Source organism: Equus asinus, chromosome X, assembly GCF_041296235.1.
Source record: "Equus asinus isolate D_3611 breed Donkey chromosome X, EquAss-T2T_v2, whole genome shotgun sequence".
In the NCBI taxonomy this organism is placed as follows: domain Eukaryota; kingdom Metazoa; phylum Chordata; class Mammalia; order Perissodactyla; family Equidae; genus Equus; species Equus asinus.
Window position 1 is genome coordinate 139,845,704 of NC_091820.1, and position 20,265 is coordinate 139,865,968.

General features: G+C 46.1%; 2 protein-coding genes and 2 non-coding genes across 4 annotated transcripts in view; 3 read left to right on the forward strand and 1 right to left on the reverse strand.

Moving 5' to 3' along the window:
- The first annotated feature begins 5,068 nt into the window (after positions 1 to 5,068).
- On the forward strand, positions 5,069 to 17,242 carry DKC1 (dyskerin pseudouridine synthase 1). Its single transcript, XM_070503328.1, has 15 exons — positions 5,069 to 5,353; positions 6,099 to 6,166; positions 6,620 to 6,706; positions 8,124 to 8,215; positions 8,434 to 8,618; positions 9,253 to 9,317; positions 9,694 to 9,820; positions 10,050 to 10,180; positions 10,599 to 10,742; positions 12,511 to 12,631; positions 13,484 to 13,602; positions 14,136 to 14,239; positions 14,720 to 14,828; positions 15,796 to 15,924; positions 16,342 to 17,242. Exons 1-15 carry the CDS (start codon positions 5,338 to 5,340, stop codon positions 16,405 to 16,407), a joined length of 1,563 nt encoding a protein of 520 aa, XP_070359429.1. The 5' UTR covers positions 5,069 to 5,337; the 3' UTR covers positions 16,408 to 17,242.
- Positions 10,277 to 10,410, forward strand: LOC123282772 (small nucleolar RNA SNORA36 family). Its single transcript, XR_006523011.1, has one exon. It is a non-coding gene; the product is annotated as a small nucleolar RNA SNORA36 family (small nucleolar RNA).
- Positions 14,508 to 14,639, forward strand: LOC123282774 (small nucleolar RNA SNORA56). Its single transcript, XR_006523013.1, has one exon. It is a non-coding gene; the product is annotated as a small nucleolar RNA SNORA56 (small nucleolar RNA).
- A 1,323-nt stretch (positions 17,243 to 18,565) lies between the features above and the next one.
- The window catches only part of MPP1 (MAGUK p55 scaffold protein 1), a 31,609-nt gene continuing 29,909 nt past the window's right edge, over positions 18,566 to 20,265 (reverse strand). The window contains exon 12 of the mRNA XM_044764203.2: positions 18,566 to 19,080. Within this exon, the coding sequence (XP_044620138.2) occupies positions 18,904 to 19,080 (177 nt within the window). The 3' untranslated portion in view covers positions 18,566 to 18,903. The remainder of the gene's footprint in view (positions 19,081 to 20,265) is intronic.

A 20,265-nucleotide genomic window follows, 5' to 3' on the forward strand; every position in this document is an offset into this window, starting at 1 on the left:
TGTTCAGTATCATTAGGCATTAGGGCAATGCATATTAAAAGCATAATGAGTCACCACTACATATCTATCAGAATGGCTAAAATTTACAAAATCAATGGAATCCTCATATTGATTTCCTGACCCGTGGAATGAGCCAATCGTGGCAGAAAGGCCCAAGTGGCAACCCCTGGAGCTCCTCCTTCCTAGCAAAGTGTAAGTCAAAAGAAATATCACACACTTAGGGGACAATGTCAGAAATTAGTTCCATCATCAAAGACTTGAAGAATGCAGGGAAGGAAATTTCTGTCACATTCCCACTTAATTCACCAGTTTGGCCTGCACAGCAGTTGGTTGGGTCTTGGTGAATATGGCAGTTTTAAACCAGGGCTCCAAAATTCTTTGAGATTCCTCTCACTGAGAGGCGGGGTTGATGGGGTTGATGCCCCCTCCCCTTGAACCTGGGTAGGTTGTGGCTGCTTCAACCCCATATGGCAGAAACGATGCTATGAGACTTTTAAGGCCAAGTCACAAAAGGTTATGCAGGTTTATGCCTTATCCACTCTAACATTTGCTTTTGGAGGCTTGAGCCACCAAGTACAGAGTCTGACTACTTTGAGGCTGCCATGCTGAAAGGAATTCCAAGCCACATGGAGAGGCTTTGTGTAGCATGTGCTCCTGTTCCAGTGAAACCTAGCCTTTCAGCTGAATTCTCAGCATAATCAGAATCTGTCAGCATAATAAAATGGTTGTTTAATGACACCAAGTTTGGGGATGGTTTGTTATTCAGCTGACAGATAATGCCAAGGAATTCTGACAGAACACAGCGGGAATGTCTTCTCTCTGCTCCATAATGTCTGGGGTCTTGGCTGAGATGATTTGATGGCTAGGAGTGACCAGATGGCTGGAGGCTATAATCTTATGGAAGCTTCTTCACTCACATGCCTGGTTGCCTGTGCTAGGATGGCTATTCTGGCTATTCATATGAGTGGAATCATACAATATTTGTCCCTGTGTGTCTGGTTTATTTCATTCAGCATGGTGTTTTCAAGATTCATCCATGCTGTAGCATGTATCAGTACTTCATTTCTTTTTATGACTGAATAATATTCCATTATATGGATAGACCACATTTTGTTTGTACCTTCATCTGTAGATCGACATTTGGGTTGTCTCTGCCTTTTGGTTATTGTGAATAATACTATGAATATACGTGTAGGAGCATCTGTTTAAAGATCTACTTTCAATTTTCTTGGGTATATCACACCTAGGAATGGAATTGCTGAGTCATATGGCAACTCTATTTAATCTTTTTTTTTTTTCTGTTTTTTCTCCCCAAATTCCCCGAGTACATAGTTGTATATTTTAGTTGTGGATCCTTCTAGTTGTGGCATGTGGGATGCTGCCTCAGCATGGCCTGATGAGCAGTGCCATGTCCGTGCCCAGGATCCGAACCAGGAAAACCCTGGGCCGCCGCAGCAGCGGAGCGTGCGAACTTAACCACTCGGCCATGGGGCCGGCCCCCTATTTAACCTTTTGAGGAACTGCCAGACTGTTTTCCCCAGGAGCTGTACCATTGTACTTGATGGTGGAGTGCTGCTGCTCATGCCTGACTTTATGACTTGGTTGGTCAAACAATACCCAGTTCATGATGCACAGCTCAGTTCTTAAGATCATTTGTAACACATTCAGTTTCAATCAAGGACTAAAGCAAGTCAGGGGCTTTTCCTGCCAGCAAATTGGGGTGTGTGTATGTGTTTGTAGGTCTAAGCTTTATTTTTATGTCAAGTTCCAGATGCCTGAGCTGTGATTCTCTTATCAAGGCTTGGAAAAGTCTCTGTGTACCATCCTAAAGGGGTATGCCACCTCCAGAAAAAGGCCTACCAGGCATTGTGCTTCTTTCTTAGAGGCAGTGGGTTTCAAAGTACAGCAATTTGTTTTTCTCTTTGGAGGGACCATCCCAATATGCCTTGGCTCACTGGATGCCCAGAAACTTCATGGAGGTGTTAGGCCCCTGAATTTTCATGGGGCTTATCTCTCCCCCGGTGGGGAAATATTTGCTACTCCCTATGCATCAGGCCCAGCCAGTATGATGTCATTAACATAGCAGACCAGCGTCATGTGTTGGGGAACAGTGAGATGATGAGGTCAGTTCCCAGGGACTTAATTACAATAATATGCCAAAGAATCGAAGGGACGGTGCCAGGGCTTCTTTTTGTCCTTTCTTTCCATAATTGCCCTCAGTCCTTGAATCAGGAAGCCCCTGTGGGAATTTTTCCATTTCTGACCAGTGGACCACAGTGGAATTCTATATCCCCAGGGGAAAGTAGGAGGAAGATTTAAAGTATACACTTGCAGTGTCACATGTACCTGGCCTAACCTTCACTTGAGGGGTCTGAGCCTGTGGACTGACTGGGTCTTGGAAGCAGATGAGGGGGCACAATTTTCCATTGTGGTGATTTAAGGTGGGCTGCCATTCACCATACCTAGAGTTTTTGTTGTTTGGGTTATACAGATCATGGTCTACTCCAGGTGGCCTATTAACAGAACACAATGATCAATTAGCCGCCACCAGAGGTCCTTGGGAAGGAACCAATCTGATTCCAGCTGCCAGTCCTGCTGCCTATCAGGATACCCATCCTGTTTCTATGAGGTTTAGTGCCACCACTTGGCAGCTGCTGCTCCAGGATCCCGTCATTCCCACTGAGAACGCAAGCTTGTTTCCATGGCAACACCTCTCACCTCCTTTCCCAGACTAGTTTTCCAGAACCTTCAACAAAGTATGTCTCAATGTGTTGGTGAAAGGAATGTCCTTTGAGCCCTCTCAGGGGATGCAGTTAAGGGGTCAACCAGGGGGATCCACATGACAATTCCATTCCCACATTCCCACGTCCCCGCGTCTTGGGATTAGAGACCATGAGGAATGTCAGGAGTAGGGCACAAGGAGAATTGGCATCCCCTCGCTTGGTAACTGACCAGGTGATTTCACTGCAAGATCTCCAAGAAAGGCAGGAGCAGCCTCATCAGCCAGGAGAGGAGGAGATGCTTCTGCTGGTAAGGGAAGGTCCATGGGGTTTCCGGGTTCAGAAGAAACAGATTCATTCAACAAATACTTACTCAGCATCTTCTAGGAGCCAAGTACATAGCAGTGAACAAAACAGACAACAATTTCCTGGCTTCTTCAGGCTAACATTCTAGTGAAGAGGGAGATGTTAAACATGGTACATTTAAGGCAGAGGGAAGAGCAGGTGCAAAAGCCCTGAGAGGGGTGTGTGCCTACAGTGGTCCTGAACAGCCAAGGGGCAGTGTGGCAGGAGCGGGGGAGGAAGAGCATGAGTGGAAGGAGATAGTCTCAGAAAGAGACCTGGTGACAGACACTGACAGCTGTCATAGGTGCTTTGTCTTTTACACTTACTGAGATAGTGTATGAGTTTCCTACACTCATACAAATTACCCCAAACTGGGTGGCTTTAAACAACAGAAATTATATTCTCTCACAGTTCTAGAGACTGAAAATCTGAAATCCCTCTAACGTCTGCCTCCACCTTCACATGGTCTTCTGTCTGTCTGTCTTTGCCCTTCTCATCTAAGGACACTTGTCATTAGATTTGGGGCCCACCTAGGTAATCCAGAATGATCTCATCTTGAGATCCTTAACTTAATTACATCTACAAAGACCCTTTTTCCAAATAAGGTCACATTCACAGGGTCCAGGGGTTAGGACATATCTTTTGGGGTGGCCAATCTTTACCCCACTGCAGATGGGAAGTTATTGAAGGGCTTTGAGCAGAAGAAGAACATGGCCTGACTTACAGTTTAATGCCCCTTTCCAGCTGCGGTGTTGAGAAAACACTACAATTGGAAAAAGCAGAAGCAGGGGGAACTGTAGACGGCCACTGGAAAAATCTAGGAGAGCCATAATGATGGTATAGACTACAGTGACAGCAGTGAAGTGGTGAAAACCCATCAGATTCTGGATCTCTTTTGAAAGCGAAGCTGACAGGCTTTGCTAACAGATTCAATGAGGAGTGTTGGAGAAAGATGAAGCCCGTAGGAGAACTATTGATGAATACCTCAAACTTATTCAGCCAAATATGTACCAATGAAGTATTATAAAATAATGGGGGAAGTAATGAACTACAGATGGATTGGATGATACTGGGGATTTGAGTTATCTACAAAAAGTCAATTTAGGTCATCATTAGTATTACCTTAGCATACACCAAAACAAATTCTAGATAGAATAAAAGTTAAGTGAGGAAAAAACCTATCATCTATTTTAAGCCACAGTAAAATAAAACTGAAAAATTTCTAACCTTTGGATTGCAGAAGTAAACTCATTGGAAGAGATTCCATTTAAAATCACAATAGAGAATTAAATAACTAGCGATCAATCAAGTCCACAGAGGCTAGGTTAAGAGCCCAGCTTGAGAGAGAGGAGCGAGAAGAACCCCAAAGACAGAAGGGAAGAGGGCTTGAACCAAGAGCTGCTACTTCCCGCCTGTCCAATACTGCCGTCGCTAGCTACCTGTGTCTATTGAGCTCTTGACCTGGAGCCCCCTCGTGGAGTTAAAAGCGACATGTGCTGTATGTGTATAACACACACCAGAAAGACTTGGCACGAAAAAAGAATGTAAAATATCCCATTGATAATGTTGTATATTGGTTATGTGTTGAAACGTTAATATTTCCAATCGCTGGGTTAAATAAAATTCGTTATTAAAATCTTTTTCAGCTTTTTCTAACTTTTTTTCCACGTGGCTGCTGGAAAATGTAAAAGTCCACAAGTGGCTCCGCACTCTATTCCCATTGGTCGGCACCGCTCCAGCTGGATGGGCATTGCAAGCAGCAAAGGGGCTTTCAACCTCTCTGTGCTTCAACGTGCTCATTTTTCAATCGGAACTGATCCGACACCAGCCTTCAAGGGTGGGGAAGAGGAAGCAAGGAGCTACCGTTAACAGAGCGCTCGGCCAAGTGTCTGAGTACCCAAGCCTGCCTTAAACTCAGCGAAGGTGTGTGAACAGCAGCCAGGGTCACGCCCACAGGCTACAACCCGCGGAGGCCAGCTGCGCATGCCTTCCCAGCCCCAGTCGCCGGGGGGCGGGGCGAGGCCCAAAGCGCACGCGCGGGCGCACTAACACAGGGGCCGAGCCAGCCAATGAGATTGTGCGCGCGCGCGCGCGCCTCCAGCTCTGCCCGCCCCACCCCCAGGCTGGCTCTGCCTCACCCCGCCCCGCGGCGCGGCACGCACAGGGCGGCGCACAGGTGGGCGGGTCCTAGCGGCGCGGCCTGACGGCGGCGGGAGTCTGTGGTCGCTCCCTCGGCCCTGGCCCACGCGGCTTGCACGCTCTTCGGGGTAATATGGCGGACGCGGAAGGTAAAGGTCGTTCCCTCGCGGTTGGCGGGGCCAGGTGCCCCGAGCTGGGGCCGGCTCGGTGAGCCGGGAGTGGTGCGGGATGGCGTCGGGGCCCGAGCTCTCCGCTAGCTCCAGTCGCCGGGCCTCCTGCCGCCCTTGCCTCTGGGCCCTGATTCCAGGACTGAGGGCAAGAGAGCGAGAGGCCCTCGCGGTGATGTGGTGCCGCGAGGGCCGGACCTCCCGTGGACAGCATAGCCCCCTTAGGGCCCTGTCGCCGTCGAAAGGCGTCGGCCGTGCCGGTGACCCCGCGGTGGCGGGAGACCTAGTAGTATTTGAGCCGCTGCCAGCCCGGACGCCGCGGTCGGCGCCACGCGCTGAGGGAGTAGAGGGTGGTGGGAACAGGCGGGGAAGAAGAGGGGCGCGGGCGGAGCTCCGAGTCGCAAGAAAGTTCTGGAGGCCACAAGCCCTCGGGGATAGTCGAGCGGTCACTTATGGAACTTTCAGGCCAGCGGGTCGAGCGCTTCTGCAGCATGTTTAAGCCCCGCCAGGGCCACGTGCTGAGTCGGAACGGAAGCCGACACGTGCGGCTGCTGGCGGTGGGAGCCGGAGCTGCGCAGCCCACGCATTTGGCCGTACACATTTTGTTTTCTTCAGTAATTCTAGACCAAGCATCCATTTCCTACCTGCCCTGATTTCGTTTTGTGTTTTAAACGTTGTTGCCTTTATTTTCGGGGAAAACTTCCAAATCTTGTGTTTGTTTTTTTAGTATTTATTTTGCCGAAGAAGCATAAGAAGAAAAAGGAGCGGAAGTCATTACCAGAAGAAGATGTAGCAGTGAGTAGGAATACATTTTCCTTTGCTTTGACTAAAAAACGTTACTTAGATAACAAATTACAAAAAAGAACTGTTTCTAAAGATTTCTAAGGAATGGGCTGGAATTGGGTGGTCGTTATGTAAAACCACACAAGCCCAGCCAACCTAGAGTCTCTCCTATCAGGTGTAGTTTGCTAAATGGTATTGGCCGCACCAGCTGCTCTCCCCGAAATTCTCTTTATCATCTCACCTGCAGACCCACCAACCCTCTTTCTCTTTAAACAGCTGTGCCCATCTTGGTGGTACTTCCCTTACTGTTTGGAGCTCCTGGTTCATTTTTCTTTTTCCTGTGGACGTCCCAGGGAAGCAGCACAGACCACTTTTTCTGTTTTAAAGGCATAGACTTCTGTGGTATTAATGGAATTGTTCAAAATCAGGTGAGAAGTCTAACAGTGTGTTTCTGTCCTGTGCAAGGAAATACAACATGCTGAAGAATTTCTTATCAAACCTGAATCCAAAGTGGCTCAGTTGGACACATCTCAGTGGCCCCTGTTGCTAAAGGTACGTGGTTAAGATCATGCGCCAGCTCAGTGTCTGGCTTTTACATTATCTCTAAGTGTTAAACAGTTGATTAAGAGTGCTTAATGCCAGCGTCCTTGATTTAGGAAATGGTAGATGATACAGTCTAAAGCACTGGTCCTGAAAGTGTCTGAGGTGAAGGACCACATTATCATTTTTTTCATTTCCAATGCATCTGACAGTGTTGTAGAATACAGTTAAGATCCCACAACAACGTCAAACTGCTGTCAAAGTTCATAAACTATTATTTCTTGGTTTCTGTACCTAACTCCACCTCACAGACCTATACCAGTTTGTGGGCCACACTTGGAGTAGGACTGCTTTAGTGCTTGAGAGCATGGGCTTTGAAGCCAGACCAGGTTGGGTCAGGCAGTGTGTGACCTTGCGCCGGTTGTTTAACCTCTCTGAGGCTGTTTGGTCATAATGTCTTCTCTTAGGAAGGCAAGCTGAGGGCTGCAGGAGGTAATCCATGAAAGGTCTTTAGCCACAGTGCCTGGCCTTAACATGTCTTGTAGAAGTTATTAACTATTGTATTGTGTTTTAAATAGGGTAGTTCGGTAACTAGATGAATTGCAAGTTTCACAAATGACTTAATGGGCATCTACTATGAAATTAGGAGGAAAAGTTAGAGTAGAAAAAGTTAGTGAGAAACCCCTTGACGAAGTGTTTTAATAAACCAGCGTGTGTGAATGAGGTAAAAGAATGAAATCAGCTTACATAACTCAACACAGTTGAGTTTCTGCTTTGCCAGACATGTCTGCCATTTAGATAGCATCTGCTTTTCTATTGTAAGCCGAGGGGATATGCTAGTGAACCAGGTAGATAATGTCCCTACTCTCATGAAACTTAAAATCTAGGAGTGGGAGACAGTTAAAAAATAATTGCTATTTGTAAGTACCATGACAAAACTAAACTGGGTGCTAGAAAAGATGGGCTTCATTTGAGGGGAGCTGTTTCAGACCAGTGGTGTTGAGCCTCAAGCCTCAGAAAGGAGAGTGAAAAAGGAACAGAGATTGGAGCGTCTGGAGCAGGAACAAGCTGGTCTGTTTGAGAAACATTGTTGCCAGTCTCAATTTGATTATCTTTTGTCCCTGAGAAAATCAAAGTTAGTCCTTATTCATAAGCCCTCACAGTGAAGCCCAGTCTGTGCTGTAGTACCCCAAGAAGTCTCTTTCTAGAGGAGTGCTAAGTTTGTGTTATTCTTACCCATATGGGTGATTTTTCCAGTATGTAAGGAGGCTTAACAATCTGTCACAGCAGATAATGGAAATAAATGAGCAAAATCCAAATTTATGAAGTTGAAGGGTAACCATATTATGGTTGATGGTGGTGCAGATTCTTGTTTTATGTATGTTAATGGTTTATTAAGTTTGTTTTGTGTTGTATCATTGCTTTCTAGAATTTTGATAAGCTAAATGTAAGGACGACACATTATACACCCCTTCCTTGTGGTTCAAATCCTCTGAAGAGGGAGATTGGGGACTATATCAGGTAGGTGTGTTGGGAGCAAGCACTGTTCAAACCTATGTTCTTTTCAAAATGACCCTTTCACATCAGTTATTCAAGGAGCTAGTGGCATTTTAGAATGACATTGCCCTAAATATCTCATAACCTGTACCCATGGTGAACTCTTCTTTTTTGCTCTTCAGATTTAGTTTTTATTAGAGGACCAGAGCTGATGGCATACTAATTTTTTTTTTCCATTCTAGGACAGGTTTCATTAATCTTGACAAGCCCTCCAACCCCTCCTCCCATGAGGTGGTAGCCTGGATCCGACGAATACTTCGGGTGGAGAAGACGGGACACAGTGGTACCCTGGATCCCAAGGTGACGGGCTGTTTAATTGTGTGCATAGAACGAGCCACTCGTTTGGTGAAATCACAACAGAGTGCAGGTATGTGGAAGAGGTGGCTACTTGGAGATTGGAAGGCTTTCTGCATTTCCTCTCCTTTCTCCATTTTGGCTCTTGGAAGTGATTTCTTCATTAGTAAAAAAAAAAAAAAAAATTCTAAGCAGGGGTACTCTTGGTTTATACCTCCTGTCCACTGCCAGATCCTGGTGGGTCTGCCTTTCTTGGAGTTCCGGGTACTAGGATTGTGCACATCGGGCTGACTAGATCTATTCCTGGCACTGAGGCCAAGCTGTGTCTGATTCCAGCTCTAGGCTTATCACTCCAGGCTCCTCTAACTCCGCACTGCTGCTTCTGCCTGAAGTGCCCTTCCCTCATTCTCATCTGGGAGAACTTTCCTGCTTGATCTTAGAAAGGATTTTTTTCCAGGCAGGCTCTACACTGGGTAGTCCAACTGTCCCTGTCAGCACGTCAAAAGTTGAACACCCGATGAGAGACAGTGTCTTCATTCCTTTCCCACATCCACACACCATGAAATCTGTCTTATTGCAAATTTTACAGAAACAGGAGGTCAAATTGCTTGCTTTTTCCCTGCTGCACAAAATGAGAGTGATGTGAGCATATAAAAAATACAGAAAACTCAGTGGCCACACCTGACTACTCTTTTGTCATTTTTCAGGCAAAGAGTATGTGGGAATTGTCCGGCTGCACAATGCTATTGAAGGGGGGACTCAGCTTTCTAGGGTAAGTCTGTAATTGTAAGGAGGTCATCTTTTGGCGACTTGGGTCTCTGAGCCCCTGGACGTCTGGAGACAGGTTGGTTTTCCTGGCTGGCCTTTCTCGTGCTCTTTTCACTGGGCTGTCCTGGCCATCTTGGATGGGTGACTGCAGATGGTAGGGGCACTTCCAGCCATGTCTTCTGAGGAGAAGGTCCTATGGCCCTGAGCTATCTCAGCGTAGTTGAAGAAAGTAAAACTTGAAAGGGCATTTTAGATCTTAAATGATTGAAAGAAACCTTTTGTGTTTCATTTGTGTCCTTAAACTCGCCAGATATTCCCTTTGATCTTATTGAAAAGTCCATCTAATGAGAGTCTTTATTTTCATTTGTGCTTATTCTCAGGCCCTGGAAACTCTGACTGGTGCCTTATTCCAGCGTCCCCCACTTATTGCTGCAGTAAAGAGGCAGCTCCGAGTGCGGACCATCTATGAGAGCAAGATGATTGAGTATGACCCTGAAAGAAGATTAGGTGGGTCAAGATTAGGCCTGTGAGCAACTGAATTGATGCAGACCACACATGGAATCCATTCTCGAGAGTTGCATTCTGTTGTTAAAAGTGGATGCCCTTAGTGTATGGTAGAGTCATGGCCTATGTGTGTTGTCTCTAGTTTCACTGGCTCAGAGAATAACTTTGGGTTTCTCAACTGGTGATGTGTTTACTTTGGAAAATATGTGCTGCTTTTGTGTGTGTGTATCAGGAATCTTTTGGGTGAGTTGTGAGGCCGGCACCTACATTCGGACGCTGTGTGTGCACCTTGGTTTGTTATTGGGAGTTGGCGGTCAGATGCAGGAACTTCGGAGAGTTCGTTCTGGAGTCATGAGCGAAAAGGTACACCATTGTGGAGCTAGAAGCATTAGAGCTTGTACTTAATATCTTCCAGCCCTTGGTGGAACACCACCTGCTTCACATCCTAGAAAAGGCAATTTCCAAAGCGTTGAGTTCAGTTCAGGGTAGCTTCCCTGTTCTGTTAATTAAACTTTGGAACATTGAAACATGGGCTAGGGGGCATGATTGGATAGAAAGCATTGCTCTATTCATTTACTTCCCAGCCTACAAAAGTGTCTGCTTAGATTTAAATATATCTACAGTTAAAGAGGTCCAGAAGAGAGGTGATTCTGAAGAGACTGAAGACTGATGAGCTTGGACTAGCAGACAAGACTAAATTCATTCAGTTTTTGGAAGTTTGGGGTCCGTTGGGCTGAGATACAGTGACACTGAATAATTTCCATACATGGCTGCCTTTCAGGACCACATGGTGACGATGCATGACGTGCTTGATGCCCAGTGGCTGTACGACAACCACAAGGATGAGAGTTACCTGCGCCGAGTTGTTTACCCTTTGGAAAAGCTGTTGACATCTCATAAGCGGCTGGTTATGAAAGACAGTGCAGTAAGTTCTGGGTTTCAAGACTACGTTTGGACAAAATGATGAGAGACATGGTCCATGTTCTGAAAACTTCATTCTGTTTAAAGATGTGAAACATGATGTCATGAACTTATATTTTCCTTTGGGTTTATTTTCTTTTTTTCAACTTTTGTAGATTGGGCACTGGATCCTTTTGTGGTTAATAATGGAAGCGTTGGGGCTGGCTCTGTGGCCTAGTGGTTAAGTTCAGTGCACTCCACTTCAGCGGCCTGTTGAGTTCCCAGGCATAGACCTACACCACTTGGTGGCGACTCACATACAAAATATAGGAAGGTTGGCACAGATGTTAGCTCAGGGACACTCTCCCTCAGGAAAAACAAAACCCAAACATACTGAGTTCAAGTGAAAATTTAATGCTAGTCTAATTCCATTTCAAACTAAGGCAAATTAATTAAACATTTACTTTAAGAGTTCTCCCATAGTAAGTAACTTGGTTCAAGAAATAGACTGTCAGTGGTACATAAAATTTGCCCTCCTCTAACCTGATAGTTCTGCTTGTGCCTGAGAAACCTTGATTTATCTGAATGATTGGTGGAAAAGGTTGTTTTGATAGGGATAAAAGGTTGAGACTAGAGAGTTTCAGAGAGGTTATTTCTGTTTTAGGGATTTCAATGAAAAGTTTCATCCTGTTTAAATTCTAGTTTGAGGCTATGAAACCTAAACACTGAGCTTATCGAGTCTTTTTTCTTAGCATGTTTACTAAATAACCTAATTATCGAGAGTAGTTGTCTTAATGACGCAAGTAAATATGTAAGTAATGGTGTCAGTCTGGGTTTCCTCTCTAGTAGTGATTTATGGATGAGTTTTGCTTTCCAAGTAGTCCAGAATTTTGTAAAAAGCCTTGTTATTACTAATGACATTGTGATCAATGTGGCTTTTATAAATTAACATTGTAATTGTGGCCAAGAGCATAATCAATTTTTGTTAAATAATATGTAACAATAAAAATTAGTTCTGAAGGGTATAAATTTCTGTATACATTTAATAATTTGAGGTTGATCATTCATATTCAAATCTTAAATTACACAGATGTTTGCATGTTTTGTATGTTAAAGTTAAAAGACAAAAGAGGTATACTAAAATGATTGAAGAAACTTAATCACATAGAACAACATAAATGCGATATACCCTCCTTATGCTGGGGTTAAACTGGTGGCTTCTGGGTGAATTTAAGGGGAGGGTGGAAATATAGTCGGCAAAAGAGATCTTTCTGAGTGAAGACAAGATGGGACAAGGCAGATGGATGCATTGAGTGCCATTGAACTCAGGAAGAGGTGGCCTTAACTTATACCTCTTTGCCTATAACTTAATGTCAAAATTTGTGTATAATTGGTTCAACAGGCCTCGGTAATCTTGCTTGCAAGTTACTTTGGGAGCCTAATAAATCTAATAGGTCTCCTAGTTCTCTTAGACTTTTTCCCTTAACGATAAGGAATAGAGAAGAGCAATTAAGGAAAACTAAAGCTGGATTTTGGTTTAAGAAGAAAACACCTTTAAGTCCATGGACATACAGAGAGCAGCTCTTTTTGAAGTCCTCTTTAACCTTTCTGAGACCACATGTACCAAGCCCCTAGCACACAGTGGGTGGTCGCTATTATTCTGAGTCCCTTCATAAGCGGGATTTCACAGGTGGGAGAGCATTCACATCACCCCCTTGTCCTCCTTTGTTCTGCTGTGGGCGTGGGATGGAGGGCAGTGGCTTGGCCTCTCATGGGTGACGCCATCCTTGCAGGTGAATGCAATCTGCTATGGGGCAAAGATCATGCTTCCAGGTGTTCTCCGATACGAGGATGGCATTGAAGTCAATCAGGAGATCGTGGTCATCACTACCAAAGGGGAAGCAATCTGCATGGGTAAGAGCAGAAGTCACCCTCATCCCTTCTGCACCATCACAGCCAGGCTCACCAAGAGCAAGTCCTCAAAGTCCTGGCCCCTCAGGTGGACTAAGCAGTGTTACCTGGGGTCTTTTGGGAGTGGTCACAGCAAAGGGCCGTGTCAGATAGGCACAGGCAAGGAGGTAAGTGGGGTTTCCCTTTGTCCCACTGGCTGCTTTTAGAGGCCATGTCTCAGCAGCTTGGCCCTCCAGTGGGAAGAGAGGAACTCATTAATGAAGGGGAATAAATGTCCATGGCAAGTGAGATGGACAGCCATTAGTCTCTTCCTTGTCTTCTTATAGCAGTGAACCTGTAAAACTTTAGCTGCTATTGGATTGTCCCTTAAAACTTCACATGTTCCATGGCCCCAAAGCAGGTGTGCATGCTGTTCCCTGTGTGTGGCTTGAGCCCCAAGCCTGATGGGTATCTCTTTAGAGTGCCTTGTTGAGGTGTTCCCTTCCGGTCTGGCTGTTGTCTGTGGAGATGGAGCCCTCCATGGCTCTCTTGCCTGCTCACAGCTGAGAAAAGGGATCCTGATGACATGCTTTATTTCTGGTGCAAATTTGGCACATTAAGTGGGTAGCTCTGATTCACTTATTAAGAGGTTTCCCAAGATCTAAGAAGCATTGATTTTTATTAGTGTGATTAATACCAGTATTTTTTTTAACTTGATAAGTTTAACATGATTTCAAAGAAGAAAACCTCAAGGCAGTAGAGCTTAGAGTTTTAAATGGGTTTTAAAAAGTTGTATAGAACAGTGGAATTCAGGCTCATGGGTTATTGAGTCTTTCCCCTTCAGATCATTCTTTTATCTCTTCCCAATGCCTGCAGCTATTGCATTAATGACCACAGCAGTGATCTCTACCTGCGATCATGGTATAGTAGCCAAGATCAAGAGAGTGATCATGGAGAGAGACACTTACCCTCGGAAGTGGGGTTTAGGTCCAAAGGTAAGTGGGACTGAGTGTGTGTCCCTGCTGCCACAGCCTTGCCGTCTCCTGGGCTCTAGAGAATTGACAGTGAGTAGAAACGGGCTCGTCTGAGACCAGATTTCAGTTGGACGAGGGGAAGCAGATGGGTATCATTCACATTACACAATGGGATGGTGAATTTCAGCCAAGTTGAGGGCTTATCACAGAGTGCAGAGAGGTGTCTGTCACTCAAGAGTCCACAGTGAGGGGCTTGACCTAGGTAGGGGATCTGGGTAAGGGATCTTAGCTTGAGCCATGCCAGTACGAAGGACGTAACATGAGTTGTTGATGAGGTGAAGAGGGGAGGGAAGAGTCCAGGGCAAACAGGATGTGCAAAGGCCCTGTGGGGAAGGTGTGCCACAAAGTGACACTGCAGAGGCTCTCACTAATACAATAATAAGCTTTGTGACCTTTGAGAAGTCCCATATTTGCTCCTGTTGTATGTGTGCAGTCATAATACCTGCTTCATGTGTTGACACTGTTCTGATGTTGAAACCCTCATGCTCCACCAGGCAAGTCAAAAGAGGCTGATGATCAAGCAGGGCCTTCTGGACAAGCACGGCAAGCCCACGGAGAGCACACCTGTTGCCTGGACACAGGAGTATGTCGACTACAGGTGAGGATGTCCACTGTAGTGAGGGTGGGAGGATTTAGAGCCCAGAGGGGAAGACACAGCATGCTGGCCACCTGGATGAGTACGTCAGTTACAAGTGAGGAGGGTCCTGGAGCTTGGGTATGGGGAAGGGACAGATTTAGTTTGGGAGAAACTTGCTAAATGTGGGACCATAGGAGCCTCTGGTGGCTCATGAGGCCTTGGGGGGTTCTAAGGTAGCAGCAGGTGCTTCACCTTGACTGCCTGGGCCAGTTAGGGGCTGGGGCCTGCACAGCAGACAGTTATCCCTTTCTAGTCTGGCTCATGGGACTCTAGAGGGAGTCAGTCTGCAACAGCAAGTGGTGAGTTCTTCTTCTGTCCAGCGTCAGTATTTTGATGGTGGCTTTAGACTTGCCGGATAGCACTGATAAACTGAGGAGGGAGCAGTACCTCCATGGAAAGCTGTTCAATGAATCTAACCTATTGCTACCTCCCCTCTTTCAGTGATTCTGCAAAGACAGAGGTGGTGGCCAAAGCAGCACAAGCTCCGCAGGTAGTTGCTGAGGTGGTAAAAACTCCAAAGGTAGTTGCCGAAGCAGTGAAAGCCCCAAAGGTGAGTGGTGTGCTGTGATCAGTTTGGAATGCGCTTCGGGAGATGTTTCTGCTTTGCTCATCTCCATGACCATGTACAGTCCAGCGGCATGTGCTGGCTCAGTTCAGCAGGGCTTCCCGCCCCCACGGTGCGCAGTGTGCACTGAGGTGATGTCATCTCGTACCCCAGGTGTATTTGTTTAGCCTCTGCGGTCTCCAAATCACTTTCCCTGTTGTATCTGCTGGGAGGAGTGTGGGCTCAGCCCCCACCTCAGTGAGGCAGCAACACCGGAACAGGGTAGGGGTGCACTGCATATTATTCTGGCCCTCACTCTGGGTCAACTGGTGGCACAGGTGTGTTGAAATCAGAGGCTGTGACACTTGGAGCTGAACAAAACTCACCAGGGAGCAAAATGACCTGAGGCCGACACATCTCTAGAGAGCACTGGCTTAGTGTTTCAAAAGTCTGAGGAAAGCGTGTGGTGGCAGCTCCACTTCCTAAGGTTGGGAACCACTGGCATTAGAGCATAGAATGGCATGTCCAAAACCTTGGGTGGCAGTGAATGACCTGAAACGAGGGATCTGAGAAGAGCTTCTCCTGGCCTGCTTTGGGCCTGTGAGATGTGAAGTCCTGGCTTGCCTGCCTTCCTTGAAGACTTGTGGGGAGCATCCCTAGAGGGCAGGTAGTCTAGATTGTTACATGAGGGAGGTTAGGCCCGGAGCAAAATGGCTTGCTTGGGGCCTTTCAGCCCCCGGGCACTGCACTGCTACTTTGGTGCTCCTGCCATGCCGATGGCTTCCTGGTCTTTGGGAATGAGACCATCTTCAAATCCTCTGTAAACCAAGGCTCTGTCAGGGTTCATAATTAGAAAATTTCTTGTTGGATCCAGTCAGGATCTTTTCTGGTGGCTCCCACCTTTTGATTTACTGAAGCTTTCTCATCCGTTTTTGCCCAAGAGCTAACATTTGGTCAATTGTCTCTGCCTTAGCGGAAGCGAGAGAGTGAAAGTGATGAGACATCTCCAGTGTCTCCACAGTTGATCAAGAAGGAAAAGAAGAAGAAGAAAGACAAGAAGACCAAGGCTGCTCTAGAGAGTGCTGGCGAGCCGGGAGACAGGGTGTGTATAAGCACTTTCAGGATACTTGGGCTCGCTCAGTCCTTGGAGAGGAAGGAGTTGCCCAGGTGGCACTGCCCTGTGTTCCTGGAGTGCCTTTGTCCTCCCCCGCCTCCGTGGGATGGACAGAGCCAGGCCCTGGCATTTTATAGTAACTGCTCATAGTTAGAATTCTGTTGATGGTGAGTGGGGAAGATGTCTACCTTGGGAAACTGAATGCTCCCATTTGTGAAAGTAGACCCGCTGCAGCACTGAAAAGCTCAGGACTTGTGTTAATGTGCAAAATTTCCTTAACCCAGAATATCCTTACAGATCCTGAAAAGGCTCAGTTGATTGGGTAGAACTTCCCTGATTTCCTTTTGGGACTGTAGCAATGGTTCTGTTAGCAGATGCTGTGAGCTTGCTTTCTCTTTCTCTTAGGACAGTGACATCACCAAAAAGAAGAAGAAGAAGAAGAAAATAAAAGTGGAAATGCTCTCTGAGTAGTGGAAACCACTTTAAGCATTCTGTCCAGCTGGGAGGAGAAATTAAAGCCTTGTTGAGAAAACATAGTTCTTTTTGTTCTTGAGAGAATGGAACATAGGTCCCAGAAAAAGGAGAGATCCAGCACATCTTAGCTGCTGCCTGAGACCTCAGTGATGTTACCTGGTGTGGTCATCCCATCTTGTCCTGTTTTAAGGATATGGGTGAAGGAGGCAGGTTTGATGCCACCCACTTCTCTGCTTGGGAGAGTTGGGAAGCCTTGCCTTTAGAGCCAGCACTGCCCAGTAACCATCAGCAGCTGTTTCCTGCTGGCCATTTTGACATAGTCCTCTCCTAGGTTGCTTCCCACTCCATTTAAAAAGTTTGTAAAAGTTAAGTCTGCTCGGTGGACTGGTGTAGAGCAAGTAAAAATATAACAATCATGTTCAGTGTCCTCTGAGGTGTCAGAGCCACCTCTGTCACCCCATATTTCCCTTCTGGATATAGGCCTGGCAAGGACTCGCAGTGTTCCATTTTGTCAGCTATTTGCAGTCCTCCTCTGGTCTGTCCATCCCTTATGCACTTCTTCAGGCACCCAAATCCATCCGGCTACTTGCATTTGTGACAGAAGCCAAAAAACTATTCCTCTCTTCTCTTATTCTAACCCTCATTTACTTTCAAGGGATGCAGTATGCATTACTGGGAGAAGAAGGTTGTAATTTTTACTTAACTAAAGTTTACTTAAGTTTTTAAAGCATTTCTGTTGGATTTTCTAATTGTTGGTGATCTCAAACTAATAGAACAAAAAGTATAAAATATTTTGATTAAAAATCTAGGGACCTTTATGTCCTATTTGAAATATGATGTTTTTCCTTTATGTTTGGTTAGTTTTCTTTCTCTAGTTCTGTGTCTTGCAACATTCACCTTGGGGTCTATCATCTGGCATGGGACCAAATACTCTGGAATCTTCATTCAAGATACTGATTAGATAACAAAAAGGGAATCATCACAAATTAAGTGATCTCCAAAATAACAGGAGAAAGGTGTAAGTGTTACATAGTGGGCCTAGCAGGAGGTGCCAGTGAGGGTGCCTTGGGGGTAAAAGGGGAATGCCTAGAAGCCGCCTCAGGAAACACACAAGAGCCAGGTCTTGACAGGTCTTCAAGTATCTGCAGATACTTACTGGCTCACACTCAGTGGTGGGAGCCCACTGAGGCTTTTGCTTGTGCTGCTGACTGGGTGAGTGGTGAGAAGGAAGCTGGGGGGATCTAAAGGCCTTGGTGAGAACGATCTAGGATTGCTTTCAGTTTGGTACCAAAAACTGAGAAAGAATATGAGGAGCAGTTTGTGGCGAGGAGAGGCCTCGGGAGGTGTGCAGAGTGCACCCCAGTGCTGGCTCATAGCTGCCTCTGGTGCCCGGGATCCTGAGCATGGGCTGCACAGCTGAGCCCAGAGGCTGGGTTTTCCCCCTACTCCTCCAGCAAGTTTTAGCAGGAAGTTAAATGAATGTCTGCAGTGAGTTCCTGTTCAGGATAAGTCAATCTTTGCCTTTCTACATGGGCACCAGCCTCGGGAGACCTGCAGTAGGCATTTTCAAGGGCACAAGTGTTTATAATCCTAGCAGCTGCATCTTAGCTCTTCAGGGCTGATGTGAGACTTGGTTATGTGAACAAGGGAGTGGAGTATTGAGTTCTGGACATGTTGATTTAATCTGAGCAGCCAGTTGTGTGGGCTCTCTGAAAACCATGACTTGAGAATAAAGAGAAAGTTAAAAGGAGTGGCTGCTAGGAGGAAAAATGGAAAGATTTGATAGGCATGTCATAACCAAGGCCAATGCACGAGGAAGCAAAGATGAGTTCAGAGCAGTCTTCCCATGAAGCAGAAATTGGACGATCCCCTTAGAACTTTGCTCTCAAGGTATTTTTATATGGCACACATATGTGTGTATGTGTACAGAGACTCATAATGTACTGGATCATGCCCTACCTGACACACGGACACCACACATGAGAGGTTGGGTTATTCTGATCTCTAGACTCCTAAGATTGTTACGGGCTTGAGGGAGACTTAGGAACCCAGGAGAGGCATCTGGTGTTGATGCCCATCCTCCAGGGGCTTAAATCAGGAGACCTTTCCCTTTGCAAAGGCTTGTAGCACAGATAAGTACTCGGTTACAAAGTCATTGACATTTTAATACAGCGTTTTTATTGCTTTTGAGGGTTTCCCTAGAGCGGACATCATCCTATTGCACAGCGACTTCATTTTGGCATTTTAGAGAGTTGCAGTTAAAAATGCTTTCCTCAAGGTAAAGACAAATGAAATGCCCAGTGTTAGGAAAATCAGAGCCCAGCCCCTCAGGAGCTTGAACAGGACTGACACCCACTGGCCTAATTAGGATAGTTGTAGAGAGCTGGAAGCTGACACAAAACTAGCTGGAGTGACCCTGTTTGTCTTACAGCAAGGCGAATGGAGTTCCAAATGCTGGAGAGGGGCATACAGTAGTTCCCCCATCCTGCAAGCTTAGTAAACCCAGGAGACAGGCACCCACTGTGGAGAAGTGCATGCCTGGTCAAAGGCTTCTTGCAATTTCTTAAGGGTTTCATCAACGCCATTATTGATGAGTGAGAGGTCAAAGTAGTGAGCATACTGGCTGCGGATGGCCTCAGAGTCCTTCTGCAGCTGCTGCAGGGCTTCTGTCTGCAAAGAAGAGCAAAAGAGCCACGGATGAAGCAAGCCACAGCATGCCCAGCCTGAGCGGCCAGGGACAGGTTTTAAGCAGGTGTCGATTGTGACCATTGCCCAGCTCCGAATCACCAGACAAACCCTGAAGACCTTGCTGGTGAATGTTAAGAGTAGGGCGTGGAGAGGCAATCAATTAAGAACACTGCAATTCTCAGGATCTGAAACTAACCACAATTATAGATAATCAGCTGTCTGGAAGTCCAGTAGCTACATCAAGATGACATGGACTTGACCAACATCTCCCAGTTTCTCTCTCTGAACATGGAGAGTCATTTCAGCAACCACCAGAGCTGCAATTTCAGGACCAGGGGCCATGGAAAGACTGACAATTTAACTCCATAAAAGTAAAAATGCATAGCAATACACACCAAAAGAAATGCCAAATTGGGAAAAATTTGCAACTGATATCACAAAGGGCTAATTACCCTAATAGAGAGTTTCTAGAAATCAATAAGAAAAAGGCCAATAACCCACCAAAAACATACTGAGATTGGCCAAAAAGAAAACTGGATCACATGCTCCTGGCACAAAGAAGCAGGCACTCTCCCAGATAATCACTCTGAGTTCCGAATTCCCAATGCACACATCCTTGCACCCAGCAATTCTGCCTAGAATGGAGCCTACAGATTTGTTTGCACACGTGAAATGCCATATGTACAGAGCCATTGATTGCAGTATTATTTATAATAAAGTTTTAAAACAACCCAAACAGCCATCAAGAAGGGAATGGTGAAACTAAATAATTATGCTACATACATGCAATGGGACAGCATGCACCTACTAAGATTGAAGAAGCTCTACACACTGATATGGAAAGATCTCCATTGTGTTCAGTGAGAAAGCAGGGTGCTGCAAAGTGCGCATTGGGTGGGTGTGGAGCAGGGAGCAACTGGGAAGTGGGGAGCAAGGGGAGACTTTTCAATATATTCCTGGCCTCCTTCCTCTCCCTCTCTCCCCACAGCCATACCACACCCCAGTGTGGGTTCAGTGCTACCTCTGTCCTTCACAGTTCCCCCTGCTTGCCCTACTTGAGCCTGTGTGGCACCAGTGTCAGGATATGTCTAATTGTCCATCTCTGCCACTGGACCCTGAGCACTTCTAGAATGACTATGTCTGATTTGTTTTGTCCCCGTTACCTAG

Coding starts and splice junctions, on each gene's coding strand:
- DKC1 (XM_070503328.1), top strand. Junction 8,619..9,252: donor GAAATCACAACAGAGTGCAG/GTATGTGGAAGA, acceptor GTCATTTTTCAG/GCAAAGAGTATGTGGGAATT. Junction 10,743..12,510: donor TGGTTATGAAAGACAGTGCA/GTAAGTTCTGGG, acceptor CCATCCTTGCAG/GTGAATGCAATCTGCTATGG.